Source organism: Magnolia sinica, chromosome 7 (assembly GCF_029962835.1).
Source record: "Magnolia sinica isolate HGM2019 chromosome 7, MsV1, whole genome shotgun sequence".
NCBI lineage: Eukaryota > Viridiplantae > Streptophyta > Magnoliopsida > Magnoliales > Magnoliaceae > Magnolia > Magnolia sinica.
Genome location: NC_080579.1, coordinates 77,077,676 through 77,103,879, shown reverse-complemented (window position 1 = coordinate 77,103,879; position 26,204 = coordinate 77,077,676). Strand labels below are relative to the sequence as shown.

At 40.1% G+C, this 26,204-nt stretch overlaps 2 protein-coding genes and 1 non-coding gene across 7 annotated transcripts in view; 1 reads left to right on the top strand and 2 right to left on the bottom strand.

Moving 5' to 3' along the window:
- Positions 1 to 3,585: 3,585 nt before the first annotated feature.
- Positions 3,586 to 26,204, bottom strand: part of LOC131251469 (uncharacterized) — a 66,513-nt gene continuing 43,894 nt past the window's right edge. The window contains exons 6-7 of one of the 5 annotated variants that reach the window (XM_058252188.1): positions 12,892 to 13,052; positions 3,586 to 3,952 (exon numbers count right to left, since the gene is read on the bottom strand). In XM_058252188.1, coding sequence (XP_058108171.1) covers positions 12,912 to 13,052 — 141 coding nt within the window. In that variant the 3' untranslated portion in view covers positions 3,586 to 3,952; positions 12,892 to 12,911. Of the gene's footprint in view, positions 3,953 to 12,095; positions 12,266 to 12,680; positions 13,053 to 26,204 lie in introns of those variants that run through there. The other 4 variants (XM_058252185.1, XM_058252187.1, XM_058252186.1 and 1 more) reach the window with 4 other exon arrangements.
- Positions 4,690 to 9,873, top strand: LOC131251468 (tubulin beta-1 chain-like). The gene is made up of 3 exons (XM_058252183.1): positions 4,690 to 5,182; positions 5,894 to 6,163; positions 9,034 to 9,873. The coding sequence occupies exons 1-3, from the start codon at positions 4,789 to 4,791 to the stop codon at positions 9,708 to 9,710; spliced, it is 1,341 nt and encodes a 446-aa protein (XP_058108166.1). The 5' UTR covers positions 4,690 to 4,788; the 3' UTR covers positions 9,711 to 9,873.
- Positions 18,958 to 19,064, bottom strand: LOC131252484 (small nucleolar RNA R71). Its single transcript, XR_009174503.1, has one exon. It is a non-coding gene; the product is annotated as a small nucleolar RNA R71 (small nucleolar RNA).

Sequence of the window (26,204 nt, the reverse complement as noted above, 5' to 3'; positions counted from 1 at the left end):
ATTTTCAGGGCGTTACATCAACTCATTACTGGACTCAGTTCTGAGTCGACTCAGGTTTGGTGCAATTAAGTGGTTGTTACACTTCATCTTACTTCCTCTCTCTCTCTCTCTCTCTCTGTTTCTTTTCTTCATTCCCTTTTTTGTTGTGACCTGATTCACACCACTGGGAGGGTTTTTATATGATGCAAAATTTGATGGACAGTGTATCTTTTGAGTTAGGTTCCAAAATTGAAGATGTGGGGTTTAATTGAACAAAATAAGTATTTTCTGAAAATTTGTCTTGATCGGGTTCCTAGAAATAGATTCCTTTGGGAATTGGTGTTGAATATGTACATGTGGTCCTTATAAAACAAAGAATGATAAGTGGTGTATCTCCCCCCATTAGAATCAGATTTCATTAGTATAGAACAATCTTCTATGTATCATAATCATGATCTATCATTGAGATTAGTTGATGATCGGGTCTTAAAGGCTAAATCATGTTTAGGACAGATTTCATAATGATGTGATGGTTCATCTTAAAAATCAACGGTTAGATTGCTTGATCAATGAATAAAAACTACTCACAATGGCTAGATTTAAGTTAGAGTATCCCCATACACATATATACTAAATTAGATTTCAACGAGTCTATTCATTCTTCTTATCATAAGCATTTAGCCGCTAACCTTATTTTGAATTTTTTCCATTGTACCATTTATTTTCACCTTGCTTGTATATATTCATTTATAACCTATGTATTTTGATCCTAGGGATAAATCCATGACTTTCTATGTTTTACTCATTATTGAATCTATTTCATTATTAATATCCTTATTTCAAAACGGGGTATTATAGAATTTCATTGCTTCTTTATGTGTGATCGGATAATCGTTTACATTTGTCTTTTGTTTCATCTCTACTTCCTTCTATTATAAATATAGAGAAATATGACACAGTTATATGTTGGGTCATGTATAGGTCTTTTACTTCTCTTAGATTCGGAATCTTTTTCTTGGTTTGTGATTTTAAATAGATTATACGGAAAAATCATCTTTATTTTTATTTAACTTATGAGTTGATTTATATATTTTTTAAATAAAATTCTGCATCATTAGATTTTGCAATGATATTATTTTCAATTGCATTATTATGTTCTATAACTAAAAACCTATGTAGCCTTTGCTATTACATGCATATTCTAAAACTGTACACTCAATCCTTGTACAGATTGGACCATTGGTATGATAGATGGGTAGGTAATAAGGATGTTTTGGCCCTTGATACTCAACACAAGAAAGCATATAAAGACCTTATATTTAGAAGATTCACACCTCCTCTGCATTTTTCCCACCTAGTTTTGATAGTGATAATTGGACCCCATCTTCAATTTTCAACGGTTAGGTGGACAGACTAGCATGAAATATGCTGGAGACCTAAAATATCATTCTTTGGAGCTTTTAACTGCGGTCATTTCCTGCATCTTCAAAGATGTCATTCGGACCGTGGATGGACTTTCCCATCATTGTCATTATTCCTACCAGGAAATTGTCCAAAATTCATTGAAAAATAAATTTCAACGTCCTTTGCTAGTGGTCTCTGATTAGTGGGCCCGAAATGATGGGTATTTGCCACTTGTCACCACGTCACCTAAGGGAGCGGATTATGTGTTATCAACTTACCTCTACCGTGTGGGGCCCACCTTGATGAATTTTCTGTATATCCGTGCTGCCCATCCATTTTCCGGTATGAATTTAGAACTTCAACCCAAAACTTAAGCAGGTCCATATCTCAGGTGGACCACACCACTGGAAAGAGGGGTGAATGACCATTAGAAGCTCTTTGTGGGTCACAAAAGTTTTAGATCATGTTGATATTTATGTTTTCGCTTCATCCAGATCTGGTTGACCTTATCAACGGGTTGGATGGAAAAGAAACATTACCTTCGGCATTAATATGGGCCCTAGGAAATTTTTAATGGTAGGCGTTCAATCACCACTCTTTCCTGTGGTGTGGTCCATATGAGATTGGGATCTACTTAATTTTTAGGAACACATTCTAAAATGGGATGTAAAAAGGGATGGACAGCATGGATATACAACACATCATTAAAGTGGGCCCCATCGTATTGGTAACACTTAATCCTCTCCACATGTTCCACAAGTCCCCCTTAATGAGAAATGTTGATACTCTGGCTGACTGTAATAGATGATACTTAGACATTTCAAAAATTACTTACGTATTACAAACATTGAATGTAAATAATTAAAATGAAACCGTCCAAATTTTGGGCGCCACTTTAGATATATAATTTTAAAAAAAAAAAAAAAAAAAAAAACTAAGCTTATCTGATTATTAGATTGGTGAACATTTACCAGACAATTAAAAATAACAAATATCCAATGGTCTTATTTCCACAAATAAGTGTCCATGAGTCAGAGGTTAGTATTATCCAAACATTCTGATTTTTCGAAGGTAACTTAGTCACAGTGAGTTTCACAACTTAGTCGGTTTAATTTTAGTTAATATATGCCACGTGTACTATTTCTAAGTGCATGCGTATCTTGAGTCATACGCAGCCAGAGTATAAAATAACTCCCTAACATTAGTTGGGTTATTATGGGATAACATCCAAATCGAATCCCAACCTCCCGCCTGCAAATTGACCGGCGAACAATAGAGTAATAAGGAGTGATACTCCCATATGCGACATCTTCAAGCGCCAATAACAAACGCAAGTTCCTGATCATGTATCGCATTTGATTAGCATCTGAGACGTTCTTAGGGTGGAACCCACGGTGGATTTTTATATAATTTAAAATCTCTTGATTCATTTATACCTGGTCCACATTTATACCAAGAAATATAATCAACGGTTCAAATTGAAAGTATAAACATGGCCCACATAGTATGGAGAATATCCTGAGATTTTCAGTAGAAAACACGAACTATAAAGGAATCTTTTGATGAACGTCATGGATTTTATTGAATAATGTCTAATTGGCATGTGATGTGCGTTTTCCTTTGGCGCTTAAAGTTGGGGCGTCTGCCATTAACATTCTAATACGAAAATAATAATTCGTGGATTGGGTGGCGACCCAACACCACACATATCCATGATGACCAGACTCTGTAGGGCCCACCGTAAGGCATGTGTTCTATCCACGCCGTCCATCCGTTTTTTCAGATCACTTTAGATTAGGAGGCCAAATTGAAGCTATCCAAAGCTTAAAAGGACCACACAACAGGAAACAAGGGGATTAAACGCCTACTGCTGAAATTTTTTTGGGAGCCACAGAAGTTTTGGATAAAGTATTTATCTTTTCCCTTCATCCATGTCCGTGTGACCTTATGAACAGGTCAGATGGCAAATAAACATCATGGTGGGCCTAGGAAGATTTCAACCGTTGAAGTCATTCTCCCAACCGTTCCTTGTGGTGTGGTCCACTTGAGCTGTGTTATGCTTCAATTTTGAGGTTATTATCTAAAATAATCTGGAAAATGGATGGACGGTATGGATAAGAAAAATACATCACTGTGGCCCCACGGAGTCCGATCACATTGGATATGTTTCGTGTCGAGCCCCACAGACAGATAGATCATGAGAAAAAACTAAAAATAACTTTGATACTCTGTTAGAGTATGATGGTTGATACTCATCTCAGAGAAATTGCACACTTGGAATAAGGGAAAACTTAATCTAAACCATAAAACTCTTACTCCACAATTATACAGAACATTATTAAATGAAAAAAAAAATGTGATAGAAAACTTTCCATTTTTGGCCCATGAAATAACAGTTAACGTACTCGATTTTGATCAACGGGTATGATCTTGCACGTGTGTGGACGATTACCCGAGAAAGTTCATTTGCAAGGTTCACTCGCGCGAGTTCACTTCATACTTTTCAACGGCAGATAGACGTCCTGTTACGCCGGCTTCGGACGGAGCTTAATCATCTGCAAGACCACGTCTGCGCAGCGCGTAAAACAATCAAGCGATATCCATCCACCATTTTTTTTGTTGTAAAACCTACTCCGTCTATCAGGTTATATCTTCGATAGTAATTACCATAAAAAAAAAAATTTCGGTGGACCACACAACAGGGAACGATGAATATGGGATGCTAACCATAGGTTTGTTTGTGGGGGCCAACTTGGTGTATATCTTTAATCAAAACCGTTCATCAGATGTGAAAATAAAGGATTAAATGAATTTAGAAAATAGTCGTGATATAAAATTCATGTGAACTCCCCTCATAAACTTGTAGATTTTGTGAGTAATTTTATATTATTCCAATTGGTGTGGCCCATATAAGTATTTAATATCATAAATATTTTGTATTTACGGTTAAAATTATGATTATATCCTTATGAACGGACTGGATTTTGCATATATAACATGATATTCCCAAAACATCTAGCGTTTTTTACGTAGCGCATAAAACAAGCGTGGCAGACCATTCTGCTCTTTTTCAAACCGGCATGACGCTGCCACGTGGCACGTTCCCGCCATTACAAACCACCCGATAATTGACATTCGAGCTCGCACCCATCCAAACAAATCCAACCCGTCCAATTATAAAATCCAACCGAATCACCACCGTCCATCTTAGCGGGAAAGCGAGGACAACCAAGTCACACGACATAACTTTAGAATCAATCCTCACCGTCGGATCATCCAAGAACTTGTATATATAAACATATATCCTTTCATCTTCATCTCCAAAGCCTTTCAGCAGTTACAGAAGAAGGAAGATATTATCTCTTCCCATTTTGCCCCTGGTGCCTACCCTTTCCACAGGCCAAAATGCGTGAAATTCTCCACATCCAAGGAGGGCAATGTGGGAATCAGATCGGATCGAAGTTCTGGGAAGTCGTCTGCGACGAGCACGGCATCGATCCGACCGGTCGATACATGGGAAGCTCTGAGCTGCAGCTCGAGAGGGTGAATGTCTACTACAACGAGGCGAGCTGCGGGCGGTTCGTTCCACGGGCCGTGCTGATGGATCTTGAGCCCGGGACGATGGACAGTGTACGGACGGGGCCGTATGGGCAGATTTTCCGGCCTGATAATTTCGTCTTCGGGCAGTCGGGGGCAGGGAATAACTGGGCTAAGGGGCATTATACGGAGGGAGCAGAGCTTATCGATTCGGTTCTTGATGTCGTGAGGAAGGAGGCGGAGAATTGCGATTGCTTGCAAGGTTTTGAAGCTTTTTCTTGATTTGGATTTTGTTTGATTTTGCTTTTTTTTGGGGGTTTGGATTCGAGTCGATTGATATTTTATTGGGTTTCTTGGATTTTGATTTATATATATATTTTTTCCGATTGTTTGGATTTTTATGCTATATTTTATTGGTTTTGGGGGATTTTGGTGTTGTTGTTCAGAAGTTTTGATTTCGAATTTTGAGAATGGATTGTATTTGGTTTTTTTTTTTTTTTTTTTTTTTTTTAAATGGACTTTTTTCGCCTCTATGTTGGGAATTATTTTAAATTAATTGAGGTTTTGATCTTTTTCTATGCTTTCGCGTGTCCAATCCATGAAGTGTGTTGGACCTGATGGACGGTCCCGATTGATCAAGTCCACAGCTGAAATGTCTTGATGCAACTAGGAACTCTGTATCTTACACTGCTATGAGAACACCAGATCGTTTCTTTGAAATTATTTTGTTGGATTTTGACTTTTGGGTTTTTTTTTTTTTTTCTTTCTTTCTTTAATCCTTTTTGGGTTTTTGTGTTGATTCTATATTCCAATTTGGGAGTTATGTTCTTCTAATTTATAGTACTTATGTTTGATTTCTTCCCCTGTTTTTGGCTGTTCTTTTATATATATATTTTTTTCTTTACAATGGAATTGCAGCTGCATTTGGATCTTCTAATTGATAGTACTTCTGTTTGATTCCCATCCACCACAGGCTTCCAAGTCTGTCATTCTCTCGGTGGCGGGACCGGCTCTGGAATGGGCACTCTTCTCATCTCTAAGATCAGAGAAGAATACCCAGATCGAATGATGTTAACCTTCTCTGTCTTTCCCTCTCCAAAGGTCTCTGACACCGTCGTCGAGCCCTACAATGCTACTCTCTCCGTTCATCAGCTAGTTGAGAATGCCGACGAGTGCATGGTCTTGGACAACGAAGCGCTCTACGACATCTGCTTCAGGACTCTCAAGCTCAGCACACCAAGCTGTAAGCCATTACCATCCCCCCAAGAGAAAAGCTAGAACCATCAAATCTGTGGGACTTTCCATGGATGGGCCATAGGACAAACTCATAACAATTGAACAATTCTAACCTTTCGTTTGGAGGATTTTTAGGGGGAAAAAATGATGATCGATGGAGGATTTTCTACTCCATCTATTTGCCATAAGAAGTTCTCCAGATGAAGGATTATGATTGTCCAATACATGTAAAGGGTGGGACCTGTTTGATAATCATCTTAATTTCATACAAATGCCACTCATAGAAAATCTAATCACTGATAAATAACTTAGATATATGCGTGTAATTTCATAGTCTATCTGCTCCTCAAAGTATATATCAACATGGAACAAAACCCTCAACTGTACTAACTAGATGGAGTCACAATTGGATGGTTATATTCATCATCATCATCATTCTTATCTATGCAAAACATAGTGGAAGCAGATTTATATTCCCTAATATGATGCGTGTACTCTATCCACGCCGTCCATCCATTTTTCCAGTTCATTTTATGACATGAGCCCAAAAATGTGGAAGATCCAACTCTTAGGCGGACCATACGACAAGAAATAGTGGTGATTGAATTCCCGCCATTGAAAACTTTGTAGGGCTCACTGTAATATTTATTTGCCATCAAAACTCTTGATTAGGTTACACAGACCTGGATGAAGGGAAAACACAAATATCAGCTTGATCCCATACTTTTGTGGCACCCAAGAAATCTTTAATGGTGGGCATTAAGTCAGCACTATTTCCACTGGTGGAATCCACCTGAGCTTTGATCTGCCTCATTTTTGCTCTCATGCCCTAAAATGAGCTGGCAAAATGGATGGACTGTGTGAATAAAATGCATGCATCATGGTGGGGCCCAGAGAGCATGGACCAGTACCGAGTCCTTGTCCCTCTGTTGTATTTTTCTCTCTTCATTTTCTCCCTCTTATGTGTGGGCTCTCACTTTTTTCATAGGGTTTAGTGAGAGAAAGCACTCATTGTAGAAAGAGGAGAGGGAGAGTTGTGGTAGGATGGGGAATCTTTCCACAGAAGGAAATTCCTCATGTTCAAGTAGTGTACAAATCCAGGTGACCTTTCCCACAAAGGACTCTTGGACAGAGCTCATATATGTGTGGCCCACTCACAAAGGGTTGAACAAGTAGGCCCACAGTGGTCCACATCCATCATCACCATCCAAGCCTTATCCCAACTAATTAGGGTTGGTTACATGAATCTTGTTCCACCATTCCACTCTATTACGGATGTTCGATAAAAAAAAAAACAAATGGTACAACTGCACCCTCAGTTTCTGTTCATTGTACAAAGCGATTCATTAGCAAAGAGGCATTTTATTGTTTAATTGGTTTAAATTTTAGTGACATGATTAGATTAGTTTTTTATTGTAATTTGAGCAATATGATAGTGGCTCGATTAGCTACTTATTATTTAAAATCTGAGAGATATGATTAGGTGTAGATTAGCTACCTTCCTATTGTTATTTTTGTGATATGGTAATAGGTAGGTTAGCTACTTCCATATTTTAACTTTAGTTATATGATTAGCAGTAGATTTAGCTACTTTCTCATTTTGTATGGGTGGCTTGAGAGAGAAAGATGATTGCTACCATCCCATGTGCATGCGCCATCATCACCATCATCATCATCATCATCATCTGAGCCTTATCCAAGCTCCCATGGGACTTATTCCACAAAAATCAAGGGGATGGGACTGTGATGGCTATCTGATCACCAGCCTGAAGTTTAGATGACCAGTCCAAAATCAGAGCAATTGTCCATATTCAACAGGAAAAATTCAAAACTGTATGGTTAGAGTTGGTTCAATCACTGCAATTTTTGGTCTTTAGATCATCCATTTGGTGGCCCACCAGATCAACACTCCAATCACAGTACATGCAACATGTATGCTGCATAACCCATAAATTAAGTGAGGTTATAGATTTCAGAAATAGCTTCTTCTTTTTTTCATAAGTTATGCCACATATGGATGTGCCCATAAAGGCAGGTGGGATGATTTCCTACTGTGTGAGTTAAAGATAGGAACTGAAACTCATCAGATACTGGCTTGGTCATTGGAAAGACAGAAAAATTGTTTCCCCTTAAAGTGTTTCTGATTTTCATTGCTGGCCTGAAAACATGGTGAAACAGAACCATCCATTCTCCTAGAGTATCGAACTTGCCAGCAGTTTGGAGAACATCCAAACACACTCTTACTTATCTTAAGCAGTTGCTTCTTGTTTCTCAGTTTTTCATTAATTCAACTGAATTTAGGCCTTGTTTGGTCACGCTACTGAATTGGATCATGATAATTGGTCAAGGTTGTGTTTGGCTTTCAGTCATTTCATGACGGAAGAAAAATACTTTGTGATTCTGGAATTTCTGTTCTTTTAGTCGAATTTCGAAAAATCATGAAATGGGGCTCTTATATGTTTGCATTGGAAAGAAAGTTCTCCTTCATAACCACAAGAATGTCATTTTGGAAATTTAGCAATTTTTACTAAGAGTAGAAATCCCAAAATCACGTGTTCTTTTCCTTGTGCCCAAGCCAAACACGTGTAAATGATCAAATTGTACTTCCTTTAGTATTCATATTAGGAATTCAATACCTCGTTTTCAAGTTAGACCTGCAATTTAATGCTACTTTCTCCTGATGAGTAGTAAGTTCGTCATTTCAATTTGATTTTTTTCCTTGTTGATTGAACTGGATGTTTGCAATCCAATTTATTTGTGCATCCAAACACACCCTTAATTTATTTTGGAGTTTATATTGAAACTCTTTCACTTTTGAGAAATTTCCTATAGCATCATGATCTCTGATACGGTCCTTCCATTTGCTCATTCTTTCAGTCGGTGACTTGAATCATCTTATCTCTGCGACCATGAGTGGAGTGACATGCTGCCTCCGCTTCCCGGGTCAGCTCAACTCTGACCTCCGAAAGCTCGCTGTCAACCTCATTCCCTTCCCCCGCCTCCATTTCTTCATGGTCGGTTTCGCCCCCCTCACATCCCGTGGTTCCCAGCAGTACCGTGCCCTCACCGTCCCCGAGCTCACCCAGCAGATGTGGGACGCCAAGAACATGATGTGTGCAGCAGACCCCCGCCACGGCCGCTACCTCACGGCATCAGCCATGTTCCGTGGCAAGATGAGCACGAAAGAAGTCGATGAGCAGATGATCAACGTCCAGAACAAGAACTCGTCCTACTTTGTCGAGTGGATCCCGAACAACGTGAAATCGAGTGTGTGCGACATACCACCGCGGGGTCTTTCTATGGCTTCCACGTTTGTCGGGAACTCCACGTCAATACAGGAAATGTTCCGGCGGGTGAGCGAGCAGTTCACTGCCATGTTCCGTCGGAAGGCATTCTTGCATTGGTATACTGGAGAGGGGATGGATGAGATGGAGTTCACGGAAGCCGAGAGTAACATGAATGATCTTGTTTCAGAGTATCAGCAATATCAGGATGCGACGGCTGACGATGAAGGAGACTACGAGGACGAGGAAGAAGGGGTGCCAGGGAATTGAAGGTGGCTCTACTCTCTACTAGGCTGTGTTTGGATGCCCAAGTGAATTGGATTGCAAACATTCAATATATAATGGTGCTTTCTGCAGCATTCGCGATTGAGGTGTAGCCCTCAAAATCGCAGTTATGTTTCTTTAAGTCCAACTTGAAAGATAAGGCAATTGCAATTTGTCTATTTCTACATAGAGTAACAAATGCAATTCAATTCTATAGTGCATACCTGGTTTTATGTGGATTGTTGTTTGGGTGAGTGTGGGTTGCAGAAGAGATGATGAGTCTTTTTTTTTTTTTTCTGTTTTGAGAGTTATTAAGTAATTGTAGTGTGTAATCTTCTTTCAAATCTCTGGTCATGTGAACTGCATTGGTGGTTGCAGTTCTCCAGATGTTCTTGTAACTGTTTTATATTATGGAAGTAATGGAAGGGAGAGAGATTACGTTGTTGTTTTTTAAATGGAGATTTTGTGTTTGTGTTGTGTTGGTGGGAGGGTAGTTTGGCGTTGATTAGGGTTGTACACAAGCCAAGCTAGCTCGAAATGCTCGCTGGGCTCGACTCAATCTAGCTCGACTTGACTCGGCTTGAATGAAGATCCGAGGCGAGCCAAGCTTTATATGACCTAGCTCGTTTGAGTTCGATCATAGTGGATCTTAACTTGACTCGAAGCTCAAACTCGGCTCGACTCGAATATTTTACATATATATTAAAAAAATAAAACTTAAACACTACTCTATACATTCGTCCTTTTCTTACCATTTCCTCTCTCTCTCTCTCTCTCTCTCTCTCTCTCTCTCTCTCTCTCTCGAGTTGGGTGTGGGTTGGGAGCAGGTTCGACTTGACTCGAGGTAAGCTCGCCTCCTCTCGATCCACCAACTCAACTCGAAAGGTTTAGCAAACAAACCAAGCTCTAATGGTAAGCTCGAGCTCGAGGAGAGCATGGACGAGTCAAGCCAAGCTTGGCCCACCTCGACTAGACTTGGCTCAATGTACAGCCCTAGCGTAGATGGAGAAATTACATGGACCTGTTTGTACAAGTGCTGCCCTGGATAGGTGAGCAGAGCCATTGAGGTGATTGAACTCATCATGGATGGAGGCCACCTCTAAAGTATCTTAGGGCCCGTTTGGAAGCTTGTATTTCAAATACCTCACATTTCCAATCAAGGTGATTCCAAATCCTTCCAACATGCATTCAGAACGCACTAAAATCCAAAAATAGCAATGCATTGAATTTGATTACTAAATAACTTTTAATATCCCTAATTAGTGTAAGAGTTATGATGTTTGACACAATGATTGTAATAAGCCCATTGAAATATATGTTTTTGCCAAAGATGATAAAATTCCAAGCCTCGGATGGGCCACAAGCATAAGATCACAACCACCGGTCTAAGCATATTTTTTAACCATTGATTAACATGGCCAATGTTTGGAATGCTCATGCCATTCTATTGATCTAATTTTAGTGATGCAGTCAATAATTTGATTGTTTTGGGATATCATCAATGTTGCATGTACAATAGATTATACGTGTGACCCTCCGGCCTTTAAAAATGAGCAAAAAAAGGAAGCATATCATCAACATTAGAGGGATTTGCCTTTTAGGGCACATTTGGATACCACCAAATAAAATACATTTTCTACTTGCAGCAGTAGATGAGTACCTTGTTTGAGATAAGTTTGGTTTAAGATCAATTATAAGTAGTTTTTTTAAAAATTTAAAATTACTTAATCACTTCAATTTAATAAGTAGAAATCAAGATAAGCTACTTAAGGCATAAGTAGCTTATCCTTAAGTGACTTGAGATCCAAACACCCCCTTAAAATGAGCAAAAAGAAGAATATCTTTGTCCGTGCTGCCAAACGACCTCTGGATTCCGATACCCCCAATCCACGCTGCCAAACTATGCTAGAACAATGTAGCCATTGAATTTCTGGCCTTATTCATTTTTATTTTATTTTTTTCATTTTCTTGACTGTGAAGTTGTAGACCACTGATCAAAGGGTTTGGATCTTCCAACTAAAGATAATTTTCTCGAGCATTCCCTGTCCCAAAATGGAGCCATTATATACATGGTTTTGGATCACCTAAACCAGACATTGTTCATCCAAGCACTATTTTGAACTGGTTATGATCCATTAATCAAACTTAAAGAATGATCGGGACCATCAAATTGTCAAGCTGAATGTGAGCCACAAATACTCTTCAATATTTGCGAGGAATGCTCAGTGGTGGTACTGGGATATTGCTGGGCCCTGCATGATGTGGATGCAGTGGGACCCATCATTTAGCAATTCAAACCACTCATATTAAAAGGCCCCACCATGGATGGGCTTAGCACAACAAAAATCTCCTACATTAGAAAATCCTAAGAATCCGTGGCACCAAATAGACTTGTTAAGAAAGAAAATACACCAATCTTCCACATTCAACCAAAGAAAGGCAAGAGACTATGTCAATGATCTTCAATTTTTAATGCATGGGCCGTTCATCAGGATATCAACAGTTTCGCATTGAACCATGGCCTACCACTGGCACAAGATATGAAACCAGACTCAAGAAACCTGAACAAAATAAAAGAAGGGTGGAGAAATTTTAGTCTATTTTTTGTGTTTTTAGCATTATTACTAGTAACAGGCATGTTTGATGTGGAGAGGGTCCTCGCAGCACATGTACCATGCGCATGCATGTGAGTGCATGCGAGATCTGGGCAAGTAAAGGGAGCCATCTACTTTACACATGGCATTCACACAGCTCAGTTCAGGAGCCGAAATTGGCTGGGCTGGAGACAGTCGAAGCTTGTCCAAGACCAGCCCGTGAAATAAATACCTGCCCAAGTCCAACATGGCCCACTAGCTCAGCATCACAGTCCAAGCAAACCTTATCCTGCTAGCCAAGCAACTCCACCCGCAGCCCGGACTGCAGTCCTTAAGGTTCGCCCAGATCAAGCCGAAAGCAACCTAGGCTAGGACCAGGACAGGACAACCCAACTCACGTTCACCCACGCACGAAGATCCAAAGACTGGCGAAGAGGTGCACATTACAAATTCGTTTGGATAAACTAAATTGCCTTCTCTTCCAATTCAGTGTTTGATGTAACCCTTTGAAAGAAAAGGAAAATAAAAACCAATCCCAATGAAAGAAAAGAAAAGAAAAAATCACACTTCTCAATTGGGAATCTTATACGAACCTAACAGAGGAAATGCCTCTTCATGTAGTTGCATTAGAGCCGAAAGACTTGACGATGGTACTGACCCTTTCAGCAAAAGCTTTGGAGGTTATCTTCTTTCCCGGAACATGAAATGGATTCGAAACAGCATCTACATATGCAGAGTGGAACCTCCTGAAAAACTGCATGTTTTCCAACTATTAGAAATAAAATTTGGAAGAAAAAGAAAATGAGAAGTGATAATCTTTTACAAGTGACACCTTCATGATTTATCTCAACCACAATCTTAGCAAGTAGAAATAGCAAGGAAGCAGGAGCGCAAGTCCAATGCATGATTTGAAGCCGAAGCATAACCTAGTTATAAGGACTGTGCAACAAAGCGGTAGTATAGGGTTGAACATAACACCCAAGATTAGTGGTGCCTTTTAATCCTCTGGACAGCTCAAAGGTGTGAGGTAGTAGGTGCCAAGGTATTCCATGATAGTAACGGTGGCTGTAACAACCATCGCCATTACTGTAACGAAATGGGCTGATGGCCTCTCTTTTTAAAAAAATAAAAATCTATGTCAACCCCGTTACAGGGCTGTTATGTTACATTTGTTTCTGTAATAGCCGTTACAGCCGTTTTGGCCCCGTAACACGTAACAGTTACCACCATTACGATTACAGCCACTACGTAACCATTTTGACATACCATGTAGGTGGATGCATGAACTGACATACCTAGTTGACGGGATAAGGGTCAATCCAAATGAGAGTTACTGCAAAGCCCTAAGGTATTGCGATAATGAGAAGAATCATAGCATAGTTCAAACCTGAGAGGCTTAGATTTGTTCCAGTGACGATAGATGTGGAAACATGCTTAGCACTGATCATCTTGGTAATTAATAAAAGTTTCAAATTACACTGTCATTGAAAGAGATCCCTCGAAAATAGTAAGAAGCTTATATACTCAATAGAAGATGTGAGGGATGCAAGCCCTTTGTATCAAATCGAGTAAAGAGAAAGAAATGAAAATTTATACCTAAGAATCTGATGTAGAGTGGGTCGAGGACGCTTTCATGTCCAAGATGGACCAGAAAAGGCCCAATCGGAGGTGGAGGTGATCCGGACCATCAGAACCTTACAACAGGCATATCTCTCACAAACCGGAATGAGTTGCTCGACGTACCTTATATGATTTTGGGGTAGGAGAAGCTACTTTAGCCAGCCAACCCGGCATAGCCAGGTTGCCCACGCCGAATTTGCGAGATTCCATCAGATTGACGGTCAAAAATCCATTTTATTTCCATTTTGATTATTTATAGTAAGTTTGGTTTGATTATAACTCTTCATCCTTTGAGCTTTAGGAGCCGTGTCCAACATGAAAAGTGCTTAGAAAAATTACAAGAATAACATGGTTAAGCCAAATAGGACACTATAAATAGTAAATTTACTATTTATAGTAAATTACGAATTTTAGGGAGTTTGAGTTGGAGTTTGATTATGAAATTTCTTCCAAGGTTTGGTATCACTATTTAAACGATTGTAAATTCGTTTTTATTATCTACCAATGAAATTTCAAATTTTCTAGAATTTATTTCTATTTTCTTATTTTCCCTCATGGATTCGAGGTATCTCTGTGAGGAGTCTAGCGAAGCTCCATGGATTCGGAGTAGTTATCCCCTTGAGGAAGACGGTGATTGACCTCATCATGCCCATCTCTGCGTTAGAATCACTATCACTAATAATGCCGCTCATGTTTAGTAGAAGAATTAAGCAACCCTCGTGGGATGAGTAGCTAACAATGGAATCAACCTGACCAGACAGGAATCCATGCTGAAGAAGAAACATGTTGAACCAAGTAAACCAGGCACATGATGCTGAAGAAGAAATGTGCTAAACCAAATAAACCATGCATGTGAGGCTCATTTCAATCTGTAGATTTCTTTACACAAACCATGATGCAGGCCTATTCCCGAAGAATCCATGATGCATAGGGCTGCAGTAAAAATGATGGGAATCCTCAAATGGATTCAATGCTAGATAATCAGGTTACGTCCCTTACGAGTGAAGAAACAGGCAACCAAAAACCCTCGAAAACAGATTGAAAACAAAGGCTTGTGCTAAGAAGATGTCGATGAGAGGAAGGATCAAGGGCTACAAGGGTGAAGGAAGGGCGAAACAGTTCGACTCTAGAGATAAAGGCAAGTAAAAAATAATTGATACTAGGCATTCAGCGATCGATCATGAAGAAGGGGAGTGGAACCAAGTTCAATCGAGAAGATGGAATCGGATTCCGGTGGGTAATGTTCGTAGGAAAAATGCTTCTTACCCAACCCTTTTCGTTAAGGGTTACCCTCACAGATGGTTTCCCATTAATCTTGAGAAGGTTTTTGGTCGGGTAGGTGCAGTGATGGATGTGGTAATGCCCCGAGACAAAGAAAGTGGAGAATATCGCGGTTTCGCTTTAATCCGCATGAGTAGTGAAGAAGAGTTGGCAAGAGCGGTTGATATGCTTCATGGAGGCAGCTTCGATGACAGAAAACTGTTAGTGCAAAGGGCCAAATTCGGACTTGAATCTCTTACCAATCCACTTACCCTCAAGCGTCCTTCTCCTAAGCCTAACCTCCTCTCCAAACCCCAACAACAGAATCTCCTACCAAGGCCAGCTGGTATAAATACTACCTCCTTACAGGGTCATTCATTCAAAGACGCTCTTGTCCACGGAAGCAGTAGCCCTAAGGAGCCTCCTTCAACCCCTCCGGCGATGGAGGAATCCCTGACTGTTCCACTCCATCAGGGCCATAAGGAGGATGTTGACGATTCATCGAATTGTACAATCACAGTAGACCAGGGGAAATTTGAAAAAAATAGAGCAGAACTCGCCAAATCTGCAGTGATTATCACAAAAGAAGGAGCCTCTATAACAATGGTTAAGGAGTGGATTACAGAAAATATTGGATTTCAATATGGGAACTCCGATTTCAAACCCCTGGGACATAACGCTCTTTGGGTCAGTGATGAGGGTCGAATATTACATATCAGACCCCAATTATTACCTGATTTTACGGATATGATAATGTTTAACGGAGTATTTTAATTATATTTTTGTTGCAGGATGAAATCAGGAGCGTTGATGGAAAAAGAGTACTACAAGCATGGATTTGACACTCCGAAGTCACTAGAGCAAAGGACGCACTCCAAAGAACTAAGACTGAAGAATTTACATGCCAGGGATCCGAGGAAATCAAGCCATTCACGTTAAAAAGGCCCGAAAATGGTCCAAAATGCAAGATCACATGGTTTCCGCCATCCGATTGACTCGAAACTTCATACATGGCCTGGAGGCCATAAATAAACCGTACATATTAAATTTCAACCATTGGATATCTCGAGAAGTGAGCCAACGGACAGATCAGCCCATTAATCTCCAATTTTAGGCCCGCCTACAATCTGGATATACTTTAAAATTGACCTAGACGGTTTAAATAAGATGAGAAATAGGATGGACGGATTGGATTTCTCGACAGAATCATAGTGGACCCCACCTTGTGTGACATGTGCATAATGCACATGTGCACTATCCGAGCACCGAACGAACTAAGTCGGTCATCGTGTAGAAGGGTTCAAGAGCTACAAAACCATGTTTACATTTTGTGCCCATACGAGCACACGTGTGAGATACAGAGGCCACAAGTGGACTGTCCTGTGACGTTCAAAATTGATTTTATTGTAATTTCTTCTATGGGTCGCGTCAATGGATGTTCAAAACCATCCATATCTGACCGAAATTTCGTCGTGCATCCACTGGACGGCTTGGATTTCCCCGAAAACGCTTGTGGGGCCCACCGAGCATCACAGCGTCGGACGTGCGAAAGCTTACGCACATCCGCGAAAAGCGGATTTCCAGGCGGTTGTGGCCCACCATCTTTGATCAGATGGAAGATCTGATCCGTCCATCATTTAGACCAGCCAAAAACGTCCCAAGAGACGTTGATTTTATGGATAAAGTATAAAGAACAGGGGACTTATGAAGGTACAAAAGTTTGCTGCGAAAAGGCTTTCGCTGCGCATACGACAGCTTTCCAAACCCAATTTTCTCCATTCCAGCCACTCCAGCAGCTATAAAAAGAGATGCAAAACATAGAAAAGAGGGGAGGAGAGCCAGGGAACAGATCCAGAGAAGAAAAAGAGAAGAAAAGAGAAGAAAAAGAGAAGAAAAGAGAAGAAAAAGAGAATAGAAAGAGAGAAGGATGTTTTCCTTTCATCAATGTTATTTTTCTTACTTTCTAATTGATCACATGGATAGCTAAATTCCTTAGCTAGGGCTGAGATGAAGCCTCCAACTTGAATGATCCTTGTTTGTTGATTTAATTTTAACTTGATTGATTTGTTTCTTTCTTTAGTGTACTTGACTGGAATATCCGTACTCCTCCATTCTAAGAGCTCAACCAAAGTCTAGTTATGGATGTTGTTTAGAATATTATTTTAGGTGCTTGTGTCTGACCATGAACAGGTTCCTATAGAGGAAGAAACAGGAATCTACATCTCTCCATGCCTGACCATGGATGGAAAGATGTGATCCATATGCTTTAAGGAATTATACATTCTGTGTACCCGACCAAGGACATAGAGTGCGCTTTATTTATTTTGATATCAATCTGAATTAGGGTGAATCAACAGGTAGAACAAGGTTTATGATAATTAGAGGTGGATTCGAAAGTCCTAGTCTTCTCCTTGATTGAATTTTCCTTATTGCTCTCGGTTATTTTTCCATTGATTTTTGTTTAGTTTACTCAATTACTATCTCAAATATTTGTTGGATTAGTTAAGAAGAGTCTTTAATTTTGAATTGTGACAACCAGTCCTCGTGGGAACGATCTCGTAATACGTACCATATCTACATCTGATTCGTATACTTGCGAGTTTAAAATCATTTAAATCAGGTTGGTTTAAATAAAACATCAAGTTTTTGGCGCCGTTGCCGGGGACTGTTTCGGTCCAATTGGATTTAGGATTCTCTCTTATCATAATTCATAGTCTTAGGTTTTTACTAACTTTAGGTTAAATTTTTTAATTTTTTTTTTTTTTTTTTAGAAACTAACCTATTTCCTGTTTTGTAGGGTCCTGACATAAAATACTAATTTGGTAATCTCTTTCTAAATTCTCTACTTTTTTTAATTTCTATTTTTAGAATCAGGGTTTTATTTTTTAGAAATTTTCTATTTTTAGATTTTGATTCTTCTTTCAAGTAACTTTCTATTTTCTAGTTTTAGAAATTTTTTCCCTTTTTAGAAACTAACTTAGCTTTTTATTTCTAAGATTGGAAACTTTCTTTTTTAAAAATTAACCGTTGCTTAGGATTTTTCTAGCATTATTTTAGGAAATTCGATTTATTTCTGTTATATCTACAGGAATTGAGGCAGGAAGCTGCTAAATAAGATTGTCTTCAAGAGGAGGAGCTCTCAAATCTTCAGACATTCATCATCTCCTTTTCCGGGTTCTTCCTTCCAATTCTCGTTTACATAGCTTTCTCTTATTTTTAGGAATTCATAACTTTTATTTTTAAGTTTTATTCATCTTAGGTTGCATCTTAGTTTAGTTTTCTTTCTTATATTGATAACATAGTTTATGCTAGGACGTAGATCTCTGAACATAGAACTAGCACCTTTCGATCCTGAAATAGAAAGAACCTTTCGTAGAAGATTTAGAAACATCCTATTTGAAATGGCGGAAGAGAATGGAACTAAAGCTCTTAGAGATTATTCAGCTCCTGTCCAATTTAATGCACCTTCATGTATAGTGTTGCTTGCCACCACGGCAGCACACTTTGAACTTAAACCTGGGGTCATACAATTGTTGCCCTCCTTTTATGGTTCAGATAAGGAGGATCCATATCATTATGTGAAAGAATTCTTAGACATTTGCTCCACCTTTAAGTTCCAAAACTTTTCAGACGATTCGATCCGTTGGCGCCTCTTTCCTTTTTCTTTGAAGGATAAGGCGAAAGCATGGTTGAATTCTCTAGGAGTTGGGTCTATCACTACATGGGACCAACTGTCTAAGAAGTTCTTAAACAAGTTCTTCCCGGTTCACAAAACTAATGCTCTCCGTAGAGAAATTACGAATTTCACACAAAAAGAGGGTGAGCACTTTCATGAATGTTGGGAAAGATGGAAGGATTTACTTCTTAAATGTCCACACCATGGTTTTGAAAAGTGGCAACAGGTTCAATACTTCTATGACGGTCTGACACCCCAAAACCGTCGCATGGTTGACGCCACCAGTGGAGGGTCATTCATGACCAAAAGTGATGTCGAAGCTTGGAATTTCTTTGAAACCTTGTGTGAAAACTCCCAGCAATGGGACTATTCAAATAGAGGTGAAAGAAGCCCTCAACCACTGAAGAAAGGGAGTATATATGAGGTAGGAGTCACGCCAGATCTTTATGCCAAAATTGATACCCTGACAAAGAAGGTGGATGCTTTAATGTTAAACAATGGACCTCCACAAACAACTCAAGTCGAGTCATGTGCCATATGTTCTAGTCTCGCCCATCCTACGCAGTCTTGTCCATCTAGTTCAGCATTTCTAGAATTTCTCTCTGAACAAGTACATGCTATGAACACCTTTCAGAGAACTGAGAATAATTCTGACTCAAACACCTACAATCCAGGGTAGGCTAGGCATCCAAATTTTTCTTGGGCAAAAGGACCACAACAAGGAGGACCATCTGGAAATCCTCCTATGCAACCTTACTCCCAAGTTGGCAGTCAACAACCTCAGCAGTTCTCACAGTATCAACAAGTGCCTCCACAATCTAGGAAACCATCTCTCGAGGATACACTCAATCTTTTTATGCAGAGTTCACTTCAATTTCAAAAAGACACCCAACATACTTTAGTAGCTAACCAGCAGAGTTTACATGCAAATGCGCAATCCATTGCCAAGCTGGAAGTACAGTTGGGTCAACTTGCTGCCACATTGAGTGAGAGAGAGAAGGGCAAGTTCCCTAGTCAACCTGTGGTAAATCCAAAAGGACAGTATGAGATTGGCTCTAATTCAAACCAAGAACAATATCATGAGCAAGCCAAATCAATCATTACCCTTAGGTCTGGTAAACAGATCGAGAACAAAGTAGATATGCCTAAGGAAGAATCAAAGTCCAATGCGGAAGATCAAAATGAAATAGAGAGACATACTAGTGCATCCAAAGTCCAACAACACTCTGACTCTCCAGGAACCACTCATGTGCCATCTTATGTGCCTAAAGCACCTTTTCCTCAACGTCTGGCATCGGTTAAGAAAGGAAACAACTTTAATGAGATATTGGACATGTTTAAGCAAGTCCAAATCAACATTCCGTTGCTTGATGCTATCAAGCAAGTCCCTGCTTACGTTAAGTTTCTTAAAGATTTATGCACTCAAAAGCATAAGATGAATGTTCATAAGAAGGTCTTCCTTGCAGAGCAACTCAGCTCCATGATTCAAAACAACACTCCTAAATTTAGGGATCCAGGAGCTCCTACCATTTCTTGTGTCATAGGAGAGCATTAGGTTCAGAAAGCGTTGCTTGATTTAGGGGCCAGTGTTAATTTGTTACCATATTCGGTCTATGAGCAGCTAGGACTTGGTGAGCACCAACTAAAATAACATTACAACTAACTGATAGATCTATCAAGGTGCCCCGTGGTATTATTGAAGATGTGCTAATCCAGGTTGACAAGTTTTATTTTCCAGTGGATTTCATCGTTCTAGATACTCAACCTGTCCAGAATCCTACAAGTCAAATCCCGGTTATCTTAGGACGTCCATTCTTGGCCACATCCAATGCTATCATAAATTGCAGGAATGGAGTTATGAAGTTGTCCGTTGGTAACATGAAGATCAAGCTCAACGTTTTCAATGCTACACAGCAACCAGCAGACTCGGAGGATAAATGTGAAGTGGACATGATTGAGAGTCTAGTGCATGAATCTTTCCTTCAATCTTCCGAAGACGCACTTGAGACTTGCTTAGCACATTTTGGCATGGATTTTGACATAGAGAATTCCATTCAAGAAGTCAATGCATTGCTCGATTCTACTCCTATAATGGAGACTGTCAAATGGAAAGCGAAAGTGGAACCTCTTTCACCCTCGAGTCTAAACCGGTCCCATCTATTGAGAAACCACCTGAACTTGACCTTAAACAATTGCCTGAAAACCTCAAGTATGCATTTTTAGGTCTGTCTGAGACCCTACCTGTCATCAGAATGTCTAACCTTGAGAAGGAACAGAAGAACAAGTTACTAAAAGTGCTTAGAGAATATAAGGCAGCTATTGGGTGGACGATAGAGGACATGAAGGGAGTAAGCCGCACTTTGTGTATGCATCGTACTGATATTGAAGAATATGCAGAAACATCGCGTGAAATGCAAAGGGGGCTTAACCCTAACAAAAAAAAGGATGTTCGAGCGAAGGTGCTTAGATTGTTAGACGTTGGTACCATTCCAACGGAGGTGCTTAGGTTGTTAGACATAAAAGAAGTCATTCGAGCAGAGGTGCTTAAATTGTTGGATGTCTACCCCATTTCAAATAGCACGGTTCAAGTTGTTCCCAAAAAGTCTGGGATTGGTTAATCAAGATGTTGAGGAAATTTATTTGGCGGACCCAGGTTATCAAGATTGATTAGTTCATGGTCCATTCTTGTCTGGCTGAAGACGTTAAACTTAGCGCTCCTGGGAGGCAACCCATCTTTTCATTTCATTTCATTTTCCTAGTTAGTTCAATGTTTGTGGGTAACATTATTGCAAACCCTCACGAGACTACAACTCGTCCACTAGGGGCAACCTAGGGGTTTAAAGGCTTGTTGCATACGCTAAATGCAATCAAGAACACCTGCGAAAGTGGTATAGGTAGGATCTTCTTTTTGTGATGTTATTTTTGTTATTTTGTTTTTGTTGATTTCTCTCTTGTGCTGACCCGCTCTTACACTGATATCTTTCCATCACTCCTCTTTTATTTTCGTCGTCTCATGTGCATTGCATGTTTATTTCTTTTACATTGAAGACAATGTAGATTTTAGGTTGGGGGTGGGCGATTAGGTTACCTCATCAGTATTTTCTTGGTCTTGAGCACAAATTGTGAAAATTTTTAAATTTTTCTGGAATTTCTTGTGCATTTGAAGTGATTGTGAAGGATAAGGGTGATTTTAACATTGCAAGGTACAGAATGTCGGTAATTTATAACTCTTGGATTCAGCCATCCGTTAGATTTCACAGTTAAGTTTAAATTGTTAACCCATGATTAGAACTTTTAAACATTGATTGAGTCATGATCTCACATATCACATCTCGGTTGCATATTAAGGTTCCGTTTCAACATTGAATGATTAACTTGGTAATCACTAGGCATGAAAGGAACCAGCCTGAAATTTTTAGCTTTGGTCTATAACTAAGAATTGAGAGAAAGCGCAAGTCATATAATCTTCACCATAGGTTTGCTCCCTATAGGTGTAGATTCGATTCCCTATGGTTGTCATTTGAAAAAGTTAGGCGACAAGTTTTCGCCATAGGTTTGCTCCCTATAGGTGAGGACTTGATTCCCCTCCTTGGCATTACTATTCATAAAGAAAAGCAAAGGCTAGTAGAATGAAAAGTTAACCTATCAGGCAAGTGTTGGTTGCAGTTGTCATGCATTCTGTTGTTAATTACTAATGATATCATGAAATTGAAAATTGGATCTCCTAATGATAATAAGCCGAGATTACACTATACACTCATGGAACTCAATGTTTAGAATATTCTAATTAATAGATTAATATTTTGAAATTGATTATGAAGTTTACCATGTGCTTGATTCTAAAAAGAAAATTTCTGTGCACCATTCATGAATCTTAGAATTCTCGCGCCTCGACGATCTGTTCACAAGTCACTCGGGTTCACAGGAATTGTCAAGTATTTCTGAAATTATTTTTCGCATGTTTTGCTTGGGACTAGCAAAATGCTGGTTGGGGGTTGTGATGAGGGTCGAATATTACATATCAGACCCCAATTATTACCTGATTTTACGGATATGATAATGTTTAACGGAGTATTTTAATTATATTTTTGTTGCAGGATGAAATCAGGAGCGTTGATGGAAAAAGAGTACTACAAGCATGGATTTGACACTCCGAAGTCACCAGAGTAAAGGACGCACTCCAGAGAACTAAGACTGAAGAATTTACATGCCAGGGATCCAAGGAAATCAAGCCGTTCACGTTAAAAAGGCCCGAAAATGGTCCAAAATGCAAGATCACATGGTTTCCGCCATCCGATTGACTCGAAACTTCATACATGGCCTGGAGGCCATAAATAAACCATACATATTAAATTTCAACCATTGGATATCTCGAGAAGTGGGCCAACGGACAGATCAGCCCATTAATCTCCAATTTTAGGCCCGCCTACAATCTGGATATACTTCAAAATTGACCTAGACGGTTTAAATAAGATGAGAAATAGGATGGACGGATTGGATTTCTCGACAGAATCATAGTGGACCCCACCTTGTGTGACATGTGCATAATGCACATGTGCACTATCCGAGCACCAAACGAACTAAGTCGGTCAGCAGCGCTGACCCGACTTCCTTCTTCAAAAAACGGCAGTTGCCGTTTCTGGCACCGTGTAACGGACGGAAAGTCCGTTTTTACGGACCGCTGTGGGCCCCACCGGTAGCATGTACGTCTGATCCAAGCCGTTCATCGTGTAGAAGGGTTCAAGAGCTACAAAACCATGTTTACATTTTGTGCCCATACGTGCACACGTGTGAGATACAGAGGCCACAAGTGGACTGTCCTGTGACGTTCAAAATTGATTTTATTGTAATTTCTTCTATGTGTCGTGTCAATGGATGTTCAAAACCATCCATATCTGACCGAAATTTCGTCGTGCATCCACTGGACGGCTTGGATTTCCCCGAAAACGCTTGTGGGGCCCACCGAGCATCACAGCGTCGGACGTGCGAAAGCTTACGCACGTCCGCGAAAAGCAGATTTCCGGGCGGTTGTGGCCCACTATCTTTGATCAGATGGAAGATCTGATCCGTCCATCATTTAGACCAGCCAAAAACGTCCCAGGAGACGTTGATTTTATGGATAAAGTATAAAGAACAAGGGACTTATGAAGGTACAAAAGTTTGCTGCGAAAAGGCTTTCGCTGCGCATACGACAGCTTTCCAAACCCGATTTTCTCCATTCCAGCCACTCCAGCAGCTATAAAAAGAGATGCAAAACGTAGACAAGAGGGGAGGAGAGCCAGGGAACAGATCCAGAGAAGAGAAAGAGAAGAAAAGAGAAGAAAAAGAGAATAGAAAGAGAGAAGGATGTTTTCCTTTCATCAATGTTATTTTTCTTACTTTCTAATTGATCACATGGATAGCTAAATTCCTTAGCTAGGGCTGAGATGAAGCCTCCAACTTGAATGATCCTTGTTTGTTGATTTAATCTTAACTTGATTGATTTGTTTCTTTCTCTAGTGTACTTGACTGGAATATCCATACTCCTCCATTCTAAGAGCTCAACCAAAGTCTAGTTATGGATGTTGTTTGGAATATTATTTTAGGTGCTTGTGTCTGACCATGAACAGGTTCCTATAGAGGAAGAAACAGGAATCTACATCTCTCCATGCCTGACCATGGATGGAAAGATGTGATCCATATGCTTTAAGGAATTATACATTTTGTGTACCCGACCAAGGAAATAGAGTGCGCTTTATTTATTTTGATATCAATCTGAATTAGGGTGAATCAACAGGTAGAACAAGGTTTATGATAATTAGAGGTGGATTCAAAAGTCCTAGTCTTCTCCTTGATTGAATTTTCCTTATTGCTCTCGGTTATTTTTCCATTGATTTTTGTTTAGTTTACTCAATTACTATCTCAAATATTTGTTGGATTAGTTAAGAAGAGTCTTTAATTTTGAATTGTGACAACCAGTCCTCGTGGGAACGATCTCGTAATACGTACCATATCTACATCTAATTCGTATACTTGCGAGTTTAAAATCATTTAAATCAGGTTGGTTTAAATAAAACATTAGTCAGAGTATGTCCACGCCTCAATCCAAACTTGCTAACGACGGTGGGGAATATACAGACATCAAGTCTGGTTGCCAAGATCGTGCCGTGGGACAAATTCTCTATTTTCGGAAAAGAAAACGTCTGGATCCTCATATGGGATGTCCCATTGGAATTCTGGTATGATGAATTTCTCATATCGGCTGCTTCAAGCTTGGGCTTCCTTCTTGAAATGGATTCTAAAACTCAGTTAGGGGTGGAACTAGGTGTTATCAGAGCCAAGGTAAGGAGGAAGAAAGGCACCCCTCTTCCCGCTCACATACGAGTTAAGGTGGACAATCGGATCATCATGCTTTCGGTTCAAAAGGAAACCCCTGATTCCGATTATCTCAGGTGGGGAGATGTTTAGAGATCTAGGGACCTCATGAGCTTCTCGCCAGAGCAGATCCAGGTGAACCGTGGAGAAGAAGGTCCTCAGTCTCGGTGCTCCAGCGGAGCACGAATGCAGCCTGCTGTCAGATCGTTTGCAGTCGTATTCTGTCACGACAGACATCCGTCAACTTCAGAGACACGCGGCAGCTCCCCGCTTGCTCCCTCATTCCGTATCGCAGACGCCACCTTTTCCTTAGGCGAGAAGCTTCGGCGGCCTCCTGAGATTTCGACAAGTGTAAGGAACGCTACGGTTTCTTCTCGGATGGACAATCCAGCGGAGATGGTGCAGCCACATAATCAGCACCTTTTTCATCTCCTGATAAGCTTTAATGACGACATATCATCGATCGCCTCCTCTCGACACGTGCCTGCTGCTTTTCCTGATGAACTCATCAGAGCCGTCCACGTGGATGCCCAAGCGTCATCTCCAAGACTTCTCTCAATGAAATTGGGCTAGTGGAAGCGGGTCCATTTACGACCCGAATCCGCCTTTCCCATAACAAATGGACCTCTCTTAAAGTATCTGAACCTGTTCCCCTTAATCCCAGTCCATTACGCAATGCTTTCCCGCCCCTGAGACCTGATTTAACTCATTCCGGCGTTAAATTTCCACCCCATATTCTATCCCCATCCTTCCGCAACCATGACCCAAATCCCATGGGGGAAGATCCTTCCCGAGGGGAATTATCGGAGAGTCTCTTTTCAAAGTCACAGTGCATTTCATCCAGTCCTTCGTCTCCAGTCAGCTCAACATCCCAGAGACATGATTGGGCAGATCTGGGACCCTTAACGCTGTTCCAAGAGGAGTGTCCTAGCGATGTCATAATTGCAGAACCTCTCCAGATGTGTGCAGAAATCCCCCATCAACAACAGGAAGATA

Bases quoted from the DNA above. Each gene is read 5' to 3' on its own strand.
- LOC131251468 (XM_058252183.1), top strand. From the start codon at position 4,789: ATGCGTGAAATTCTCCACATCCAAGGAGGGCAATGTGGGAATCAGATC. The intron at 5,183-5,893 runs GTTTTGAAGCTT...CATCCACCACAG, and splicing joins GAATTGCGATTGCTTGCAAG to GCTTCCAAGTCTGTCATTCT. The intron at 6,164-9,033 runs GTAAGCCATTAC...TCATTCTTTCAG, and splicing joins CAAGCTCAGCACACCAAGCT to TCGGTGACTTGAATCATCTT.